General features: G+C 58.0%; 1 protein-coding gene across 1 annotated transcript; it reads left to right on the plus strand.

Annotated features, from left to right (window-relative positions):
• The first annotated feature begins 292 nt into the window (after positions 1 to 292).
• On the plus strand, positions 293 to 9,176 carry MCAT (malonyl-CoA-acyl carrier protein transacylase). The gene is made up of 4 exons (XM_032346026.1): positions 293 to 776; positions 2,321 to 2,408; positions 5,116 to 5,333; positions 7,883 to 9,176. Exons 1-4 carry the CDS (start codon positions 357 to 359, stop codon positions 8,294 to 8,296), a joined length of 1,140 nt encoding a protein of 379 aa, XP_032201917.1. The 5' UTR covers positions 293 to 356; the 3' UTR covers positions 8,297 to 9,176.
• Positions 9,177 to 11,044: the final 1,868 nt, after the last annotated feature.

The raw sequence follows: 11,044 nt of genomic DNA on the forward strand, positions 1-11,044 counted from the left end.
GCGGCTTCCGCGGGCCCGCGCGGTTTGCAGGGGAGACGGGGGCAGAGCTGCCCGCCGGCGGACGGCACGGCGCCGCTGAGAAACCAGACGAGAAGCACCGCGGGAGCGTCTCACACCCGCGCACACCGCGTTCGCTGTTGCTCAGGATCGGCGGGAGGACGGCGGGGCGGCGCGGACTTTGCTCGCTCCTGCGCGGGTTTCGCTGCGCGCCGAAGCCGGAACTCGTCGGCGCGGAACCTTTCTTCCCGCCCCCGGGAGCCGCGGCCCGCCCGGCGGGAAATGCGTCAGGGACCGCGCCGCGCCGCCGCCCCCCGGCCTCCGTCGCCGCGGGAACGCGCGGCGGCCCGGGCCTCACCATGAGCCTGCGGGTGGCGCGGGCCGCGTGGGCCCGGGGCTGGGGCGCGGGCTGCCGCCGCGGCGCCGCGGCCTTCCCGCCGCCCCCGCCGCGCGCCGTGGACGTGGCGGAGCTGCTGCGAGACGCCACGGCCGCGGAGGAAGAGCCGCGGGAGGCGGCGGCGCGGCGGCCGCCGGGCCAGTGCTCGGTGCTGCTCTTCCCCGGCCAGGGCAGCCAGGTGGTGGGCATGGGCCGGGGGCTGCTCCGCTACCCGCGCGTCCGCGAGCTCTACGCCGCCGCCCGCAGCGTGCTGGGCTACGACCTGCTGGAGCTGAGCCTGCGCGGGCCGCAGGAGGCCCTGGACCGCACGGCGCACTGCCAGCCCGCCGTCTTCGTGGCCTCGCTGGCCGCCGTGGAGAAGCTGCATCACCTGCAGCCCGCGGTGAGGCCCGCCGCCCGCCGGGGAGGACGCGCTGTGCCCGGGCTCCTGCCCGCCAGGCGCGCGCTCCCGCGTGGGACGCACTGGGCGGGGGCTTGTCCAGGTCCCGCCGAGGAGGGAGCGGGGGGCGCGGCGCTGGGGGGCGCGTTAGGGGAGGGGGCCGGGGACTAAAACGTGTGAACCACTGGGCCTGTTAAGTGCGGTGTCGCGGGGCGGAAAACAGCAGGGAAAGCGCTGAGGAGTCTGGGCTGGATTGCGATTTTATTCTACTTATTTTTTTTAAGTTACTATTATTATTATTATTACTACTACTATTCCCTACATCCGCCCTGGGGCCCAAACTCACGACCCCCAGATCAAGAGTCACATGTCCCACCTACAGAGCCTCGGCTGCGATTTTTAAAATTTTTATTTATTTTGTGTGTGTGTTTCTTTTTATTTTTTTAAATGTGAATTCAGTTAATTAACATGTAATGTTTTATCCGTTTCCGAGGTAGAGTTCAGTGATTCCGCAGGTGCATATAACACCCCCTGCTCGTTCCATCAGTGCCCTCCTTATGCCCCTGAACGGTTTTTAAAAAAAATTTTTTAAGACTTTATTTGTTTATTTGACTGAGTTGACAAGGAGGTAGACAGAGAGAGCGAGAGGGAAGCAGGCTCCCTGCTGCCCGGAGAGCCCGCCGGGGGCTCCATCCCAGGACCCTGAGATCATGATCTATCTGAGCCGAAGGCAGAGGCTTTAACCCACTGAGCCACCCAGGCGCCCCGCCCATGAACGATTTTAAATGATCCTCAGTCATTTGTTACTAAATGATTTTAGACGGTTAAACTCCAACCTTGAGTGAGGGCCCATTAAGAGGATGGTGTGATAATAGCAGAACAGTAAACGTGAAGCTTCTGCTGTGAACCCTGCACTCCATTCTCACAACTGCGTCGGGGAAACCGTTGCGTCGGGGAAACCGTTACTTTGTGGGTGAGGCAAGGAGACTCGGAGAGGTAACGGAATTAGTGAAGTGGTGGGCATTCACGGAGCCCTTACCCTCAGCCAGGTCTGTGCTTAAGCGCTTGAGAGACCTTATTTTGGTGTCATCCCAGGAGCCCTGTGAGGTAGGTCCTGCCCTTTCCCCATCCCGCAGATGGGACAGCCGAGGCTCGAAGTTAGGGAACTCTCCCAAGCTAAGAATCAAATTCAAGAGACTGAGTCACTCTCTCCTCTGCGTAGTTCCCTCCGGCTCCCTGGGCCTGAGAGGCATCTCCAGGGCAGAGACGGATCCAGAGCCCTGCGTTGGAGACACGGCTCCACCAGAATCAGGCAGCGGGCTTTAACTTGGCAGCAAAGTTCCTCATCAGTAAAAGGGCTGGTTCAGGGCTTGTCAAGGCCTCTTCTGTTTGTGTCCTCTTCTAGCCAGAGCACCAGGCTGGTGGCTCCCCACTCCTGGCTCCTTGAGCCTCTGAACACCCTGCTGGCTTGCAGTGCAGAGCCCTGGACTAAACCCCTTGCCCCTACCCCTAGACCTTGGCCTCATGTCCTGCATCTGTCACTACAGGTGATTGAGAACTGTGTTGCTGCTGCTGGATTCAGTGTGGGAGAATTTGCAGCCCTAGTGTTTGCTGGAGCCATGGAATTTTCTGAAGGTACACAGGAAGGGTTTGGTTTTGTGCTGGGGTGTTTTCTTGCTGGGTTCGCTGGGGACCAAGGACACTGCCAAAAATAATTCTGGAGCCACTCGGGTGATGGAGAAGGGAGCACATGGGCGAGAATGACGTTGAGAGGACCAAACTTCACCTTTGAATCTCTTTTAAGCCTGAAGGGTTCGTTGGGGATTTTCTTTTCGTAGTCTCCTGAACTCTGCTTGCTTGACTGCCCCCCGCCCTGTCCTGGGTGCTCTCAGTCCGCTCCCACAGCCCCAGTGCCTGTCACTTGACAGATGGCCAGCAGATAGTCCTGGAGTGAAAAAGTAAATGAATGTTTGATCGTGAGCATACTAGTTTCACTTAAGATTTTTGCTCATAGTGAAACCAGTCAAACTGTTTTGCTTATAGTTAAATGCGAGCAAAGGATGTGAACAGACCTTTCTCCGAAGAAGATACACAGAAATGGCCAACAGGCATGCGAAGAGATATTCAGCATCACTAATCCCTTAGGGACGTGCAGATCAAAACCACACCTTATACCCACTAGGGTGGCTTCGGTTAAAAAATATATAATAAGAATAATAGTAAGTGTTGGCAAGAATGTGAACAAATCGGACCCTCGGGGACACCTGGGTGGCTCCGTCGGTTAAGCCTCTGCCTTCAGCTCAGGTCATGATGCCAGAGTTCTGGGATCGAGTCCCGCATCAGGCTCTCTGCTCAGCGGAGAGGCTGCTTCTCTCTTTCACTCTCCCTTTGTGTTCTCCCCCACCCCAAATAAATAAAAAATCTTACAAAGGAAAGAAAACAGGACCCGCAGACCTGGCTAGAGAGAGTGTAAAATGGTGCAGCCACTGTGGAAACCAGTTTGACGGTTCAAGCCATTGCACACAGAACTACGGAACGGCCCAGTGGTTCTGCAGAATATGCCTAAGAAATAAAAACGTACGTCCACACAGAGAAACCCGTGCACAAACATTCCCACCAGTATTCAAAATAGCTCCAAGATGGAAACAGCCCAGATGCCCCTCATCAGAAAAAACCGTGCTCGGTCCGTGCAGTGAGTGTCCTTCAGCCGTAACAGGGATAAAGGGCTGATGCGCGCCACTACCCAGATGAGCCTTCAAAGCCTGCTCGATGAGAGAGGCGGCCCCTTGTGTGTGAAATGTCCTGAATGTGCAAATCCAGAGACAGCAGCTAGAGGTGCCGGGGCTGGAGGGCAGAGGAGAGGAGAGATGGGGGGTGATGCGGGGCGTTTTATGGCGGGCGGCATGGGGGGTGATACGGGGCGTTTTATGGCGGGCGGCAAGCTTGGAAACTAGGGCCGGCTGGTGGTTTACCAGCGAACTACACGTTTGAAACATTGTATTTGATGTATTTATTTTACTTCAGTGTTTTATTTTTTTTTTACTTCCGTGTTTTTAAAATAACAGCATTATAGCACGGTTAAGGAAATGCTAAAAAATGCTGCATATGCACATCTCCGAATAAAACTGTTTTATACGCACATAGTTTTCTGCGCACATAAATGCAGAGCTAGAGCCTGTGTATGTCCTGTGTTTTCTCACTTGACATTTTGCAGTTGTTAATGCCTTCACGGGAGGACTTCCGCGTGCCCTCTCCACTTTCCTGTGGGTTCTCGGCTACTTCCTACCTCAGGCTGTCATTGTATTTGCTCCGCAGTTTGCTCCCTGTCTGTGTAAGGGGCCAGGAGTCCAGTACAAATGCATGTAGGTGCTGAGGGAAGGCAGATGTGTTAAGAGGGGAGCAGGCTGTGCCCTCAGAGCCTCTCTGTGGTCCCAGGAAACTCTGGACTAGTCCCTTAGCCTCTCCTTGGCCCCGTCATCCCCTCCCCCAGGGAGCAGACCCAGGACCGGGAGGACAGATGTCCAGTTGTCACAGGCCTTCTTACATCATGATCGTGGGAGCTGCCTGCCCCGGGCACAGACCTCTCACCTTGCACATGAGCCGCACGCGCCAGCGGCTCTGCACTGCTCTTCCGTTGCCCTTGGCAGTGGCAGCTTCTGCAGCTCCAAGTGGGGGCAATAAAGCCTGATGTATGGGACTGCTGTGGTATTGAAACTTTCATTCCCAGTTTTTGCAACAATCCAGGCAGATTAGATAGTATCATCCTCATTCTGCTAACTGAAAATTTGACCAGAAAGGTCATGACTTGTCCAAAACACTGTATGTGCCTCAGAGTCTTCTGTGCACCCCGCTCCCCGCACCAGGCTTTCTCACCAGCAGCCTGTCGACATTTTGGACCGGATACTAACTTGGTGGTAGGGCCCTGCATTGCAGGGTGTGGGGCGGCATCCCTGACTCCCCCCAGATGTCTGTAGCAAACGTACCTGCCCCCTCCACGCGCACACACACTCGGCTGTTGTGACAATCACAAGTGCCCCCAGACCTTGCCTTGAGGCAAAATCCCACCTGGCTAAGGACCCCCATCTCACAGCAAGCCAGCTTTAAGGCTGCGAACTCCGTGTTTTCATGTGTATAGTGCCGAGGACGGCGCCTGCCTCTCAGGATGGTGGTGCTGTCTTGGCAAAGTAGATAGAGGAAGAACCATGGCCCTGGGGACTGCTGGTAACTACGGGGTCCGCATCTCCAGCACGCTGTGTGAACTCGTGCTTTGTCTTAGATCTGGGCTTTCCCCCACCTTCCTCACATGCCCTGATTTTTTCCAAATGCACTTCTTTCTGGATAGGTTTGTATGCAGTGAAAGTCCGAGCTGAGGCCATGCAGGAAGCCTCGGAAGCTGTCCCCAGCGGGATGTTGTCTGTCCTCGGCCAGCCTCAGTCCAAGTTCAACGTTGCGTGTTTGGAAGCCCGGGAGCACTGCAAGACTTTGGGCATAGAGAGCCCCGTGTGCGAGGTGGCCAACTACCTCTTTCCTGATTGCCGGGTGATATCAGGACATCTGGAGGTTGGTGCTGATGGGAACAGCCTTCCTAGGCCCCAGTCCACAGAGAATGTTGGAACTGTCCCACCCACACCAGAAAGCCCGTGGTGGTGTGATGGGTGCTCTGCCAAGCTGTGGTCTGTGCGAAGTACTTGAGGGCAAGGGGTGGGGCGAGCCCTGCAGAGGGAGTCGAGGCTGGGATGCCGTCCCCACTGCACCGTGCATAGACCAGGACCTTGAGCAAGTCACCCAGCCTTCCTAGAAGGTAAAGGGGTTGGACCAGATGATCCCCAGGGCCTTCCTGGGGTAAATTCTGGGGTTCTCACAACCTCTGGTTGCTCCCTTAGCAAAAGGAGGAGCCATGCCTGCTAGGTTACTCCGCCCCACTGTGCCTTGTCTTAGGGGTCTGCGTTTATCCAAGTTCAAGTTCTTTTTCTTTCCTTCTGTCCTTCCTTCCATTCACGCTTCCCTAGACATTTCTCAAGCAGCTCCTCTGTAACAAGCATTGAGGGGACATGGACCGATAAGCCAGGAACTTGTGTGTTTGGGGCACAGTGGGGGTCGGGCTGGCTGCCAGGAGGCCTCAGGAGGTGACACTGGGAATGGTGTGTGGACGGTGTGTTTGCTGGAAGGGGGTGTCCCCAGCAGGGAGGCCAGGACCAGCCGATGGCAAAGGGCAGCTGGGGCCTGGCCCCGGGATGCTGAGTGAGTCCATGCTGGATCCTGCACAAGGAGCTACGGCTGCAAGGCCCGTGTCTACACCACTCCAGTCCTGTAGGCCTTGCTTGCATCCTGGTGCTCCCCGGGAGGCAGTTCCACGCACGTGTTACACACAAGGAAGCTGAGGCAGAGCGAGAGGCTAGTGCTTAGAGATGGTGGCGGCAGAACAGAGCTCCAGTCTGTCTCATTCTAGAACCTTCCTTGTCCATTCAACTGCACTCCGTCTCCCATCCCATGAGGCCTTGCCCGTCTGCCCAGTGTCTGTGTGAATCTCCTCTAACCAGCGAGTCTCTCTTGTGACAGTCCCAAGAGGAGAGGAAGATGGGTGACAATGGCCCCACGCTGCTTGTGGAGCTCACTGCTCGTTCCCATTAATGGCCTTGGAAACCCCAGAAGTGGCTGGGGAGGGGCCCCGAACCAGGGCTGGCATCTCCTCGCGCAGCCCCCGCACAGCTGGGTGCGCGGGTGGACGACCCCTTGGATTCTCAGCGTTCGCCTTTCGGTGCCAAAGCAAAGAGCTCAGGTGAGGGCAGGGCTTCCCTGAGCGGGAAGTTCTCTTTGCAACCACGGATGATGGGACAAAAAACCCTTGGCCTCTGCCTCCTGGGCCCTGAGGCTGTGGCCTTGGCCTTGACTCTCGTGGGCCCCACCTAGGTTGTGGGCCGGATGAGTCCCGAGGCCTTAAACGTGGAAGGCACTTGGAGATGCTGAAATGATGCGTTGGCCTCCTGCAGGGCGGGGCCCACAGAGATGGGTGAGCAAGTGCCATCCAGCCGGACGCCCGAGCCCTTCCCGCCCTCTGGGGGCACACGCAGCCATCCCATCACGTGGTTTTTTCCAGTGGACCTGGATGGGCTCAGCATACAAGACAATTGCTAACCATCACGTAGCACTTGGGCACCAGAGTTTACCTTGATAACCTGTGAGATAACTAGGGTGCTCCCCTTTTTCTAGATGAGGGAACTGAGGCAAGGAGAGGCGGCACAATCACCCAAGGTCAGGCAGCTCCTGGGACCTTGACACCTTCAGTCCTCCCGGGAACAGCGGGCCCAGCCCCAGCACCGCTGCGGATGGTGACAGGCCAGAGACAGGGCCAGAGAGACGGCGACAGACAGATCAGCCACAGGATACCCTTCAGCGGGAAGGGCCATCTGGGTGGCAGGCCCCACGCCGTGTCCTGGAGGCCTAGGGCCTCTTAGCCTGGGAGGCCCCGTCTGAGCTGAGACGCCCTTCAAGGCAAGGCTTTTGGCTTCCAGGGGACAGAGCTCCTTTATTCTCTAGAGTAAGCTCAGGTGGTGGGCTTCTGATCGAAGGACACGGGCTTGGAGTCTCCAGAATTTTCATCCCGAGGGTTACGGCGTAGTAAGAAAACGGGCTCGTTAGAAACTGTGAAGGGTAGCGGGCTTACAATGGAAAGCTCCCACTAGACAGTGTGTCCTCACGTGGTCAGACTCCTTCACCCCTCCCGTCCCGTCGCTTCCCAGCAACCGCGCGAAGCCGCTGATCGTGCTCATTTTGTGGGTGACAGACGGCGAGAGGCTGAGTGGGAGTGGGGAGCTGGGGGGGGACACGCTCCCCAGCCTCGGCCTTTCAGTCCCATCGGGGCCGCCTGCCCGGGTGGGCCGTGTGAACAGGCACGGCCCCAGAGGAGGACTTCTGGGCCACCGTGTACACGACTGGTTTGTACTGGAACAAAGAGGGAATGGAGCCCCTCCTCGCAGCTGTCTGCGGGGTGAAGCATGCGGAGGTGCCCATAGCATCTTCTGTCCGCAGAACCGGGGCCGGGGGAGGCCGCCTCGCCATGCGTTTCCTCCTCTAAGATGTCCTTGGCTGAAACTTCCTTTTCCTTCTAGGCGCTGCAGTTCCTGCGGGAGAATTCCTCCAAGTATCACTTCAGGCGCACCAAGATGCTGCCCGTTAGCGGGGGCTTCCATACCCGCCTCATGGAGCCGGCCTTGAAGCCCCTCGAACAAGTTCTAAAGTCGATCGGTGTCAGGAAGCCTCTGGTGTCCGTCCACTCAAATGTCGACGCGAACAGATATATGTACCCCAGACACATCCAGAAGCTGCTGGTGCGGCAGGTGGTCTCCCCGGTGAAGTGGGAGCAGACGATGCACGCCATTTACGAGAGGAAGAGGGGCACGGAGTTCCCCCAGACTTTCGAGGTGGGGCCTGGGAAGCAGCTGGGAGCCATCCTGAAGAGCTGCAACCTGCAGGCCTGGAAGTCGTACCAGCACGTGGAGGTGCTGGAGGATGACGGGACCTAGGCCGGGCCCCCTAGCCCCGCGGTGGGAGCCCCTGGTGCCTGGGGTGGCAGGGGCACAGCTTAGGAGGGGGAAGGGGACCCAGTCGGTGCTGCAGCGGGCCTGGACCTGCCCCATCTGTCCCTAGGCCTCCTCGACCAAGTGACTGGGAGGCACTGTTTGCAAAGTGCTTTGAAGACCACATAAAAGCCCCAAAGCGAGTATTTCTTGACCTGCCGAGGTCCGTTTCTTCCCCTGAGATATGTTTCAGGGCTGGGGGGAAGCTGCAGCAGGGCCAGAAGAGTCCCGGGGACCCTGGAGGCAGATCTCACACCTCTGGGCTCCTTTGTAAAACAGGCTGAGACCACCTGGCCGGCAGGTGTGCTCAGGAGGCTGGGAAGGCTCAGCCTGTGGCCTGTCGCGCCCTACCCCATCACCACGAGGGCGCCATCGGCATACTGGCGTGGCCACTAGGCAGGCCAGTGCCAGAGGGGCCCCCACTGCCCCGTGAGCCTGTGCGTCCCCACAGCTGGCTTCTGAGCCCTTTCGTCACTGAAAGCAAAGGGCTTCCAGACGTAGCTGGCCTTGGCAGCCATTCTGTCCATCCCACACTCTGTCGCTGGGAGACTCTGTCTCACACTGGTTTATCTTCCCAACAGCCAGTACTGAGCGCCTGCCAGCTACCTGTGAGTGAGCGGCCTTCCCGCTTGGGGGGAAGAGGTCCTTAGCCAGGCAGGAAGCATGTAAGGTGGCTGGCTGAGGGCCCTGTTGCCCTGCAGACGGTGATCGCTAAGGGTCTACTCTGTGCCTGTGAACCTCCCATGGCACAGCCACACCCCAGGAGCAGACGACGGTTCTGGACATGGGCAGCTCCGCTGATAACAAGCAGAAGTCACGTTCTGGACGTCTTGGTGGCTTTTTTCCTTCCCAACAGCGATAGTGGGAAACTCATCCGGGTGTGAGATCTCTGTGTTTGTCCATAAATGTTGGCTGTGGTGTAGACGCCTGTCAAATCCGGGGTAGGTTTCGCATTTTCAGTTCTGCAGGGTTTCTCAGCAGGGGCGCCGTCAACCTCTGCGCAGAACTGGCCTTTGTTGCATGGGACTGTCACGCACAGTGTGGGCCACTGTCCTGGCTCCCGGCCACTCTGCGCCACGAGCCCTTTCAGATGTCATGACCCCCCCACATGCCCACGTGTGTCCACAGCCCGGGCCGAGAGCCCTGCATAGGACAAGGGAAACTGATCTGTCCCATGGCCTGAGTCTGTGTTCTCAGACAGTGAGAGTTCAGTGAACGATCTTTTAAAACTTCCATTTTAAGAAATTTTCAAACATTTGCAAAGAAACTTGCTATTATATTATTATTTTTGGTGGGCAGCAAAGTGAAGTTTGGGGAGTACAGAGCTCCCCAAGAGGGAGGGGACCCAGAGGGTTGCCCGAACCTTGCTATTATTTTTAAAGAGTGTGGAGTCTGTGGGAACCCTCTTCCAAGCGCTGCGCTAGCCAGCGACCCCGGGACTCTGCAGGCTGGGCTCAGGTGCTCTGGCTGTGCTGTGGGCAGGACAGCATCACAGTCACACTCTGCAGAGCGTGGTCCCACGTAAGGGAGCCCTGGAGAAGCAGCGGAGGGTGAGTGTTCCCGCGTGGCAGGCCTTGCTGCTTCTCTGGGCATGGCCTTTCTCCTCAGGGTCCGGCCAGGCTCCAGGCCAGAGGAGGGAGAAGAAACAGCAATCCAAGGGCATATGGTGCTGCCTTAAGGTTGGTTCCAGAAAGCTGACGACCGTCTCTGCCAGCACTGCAGGGGCCGCCCAGCTGGGGAACCCAAAGGTGCAGGCAGGCAGTGCTCACCTCCACTGTGGAAGCCCTGGGTGGGGTAGATGGGCCCTAGCCCTCCCCACCCCTGCAGACTTTGAGTCTGGGTAAGTGGCAGAAGCACGGGGTGGGGAGGGGAGTTCCGGGGGGAGCTCAGGGTCCAGGGTGAGGGCCTGAGGGGCTGTGATGGATCCTATATCCTGTTCCTTGGCAGAATCTGGGCCAGCATCTGCCCCCTTGAGGAGACCACCCTGCGCCATCATTGTTCCCATGGTGTTGGCCCGCCCCGAGGTAGGAATCACAGCTGCTACCACGTTTGTGTCCCACGCCCGTGGAGCCCTGGGCCCGTTTCTCTTCCCAGCGGCTTCCCTCCCTCAGCCAGCCTAGACCTGGGTGCCTGGAAGGAGTGGGTTTCCCTAGGCACGTGCTGAGAATCAGCTCTCGCCTCCAGAAATCTTGACTGGACCAAGGGCCGTGATCAAAAGCCTCTAAAACCTTAAAGATGATGGGCCCCTCATGCCCCTGCAGCCTTGTCATCTCTGGGAAGGGGCTTCACTGTTTCCAGCGGCCTCGACCCCAGGCCCCCAGAGGGTAGGGGTCTGTGTCCCCTGCCCCGTGGCAGTGTCCCTGGGCCCCGCTGCAGAGGGACCGCAGGAGATGGGAGCATCCTGAGCCAATGGTCTAGGGATCATGAGGCTGCTGGGTGACCATGGCACCCCTGTCCCCTTCCTAGGAGGGATGGGCCTCCAGTCCTTTCCTTTTGGGGGTTGGATGATTTCTGCTATCACTGTTGCTGAACACCTGTTTGCAGCTTGTGGAAGTTGCCACACAGATCCGCCAGACTGGGTCTGACCATGACCCATTCCCCATCTGGGCCTTGATCTCACCAACCCCCACAGGCTGGACTGGAAGGCATCGGTGGGCAGAAGATCCCAGTGCCACTCTGGTCTGACCCTTTTCT

This window comes from Mustela erminea, chromosome 6 (assembly GCF_009829155.1).
Source record: "Mustela erminea isolate mMusErm1 chromosome 6, mMusErm1.Pri, whole genome shotgun sequence".
Classification (NCBI taxonomy): domain Eukaryota; kingdom Metazoa; phylum Chordata; class Mammalia; order Carnivora; family Mustelidae; genus Mustela; species Mustela erminea.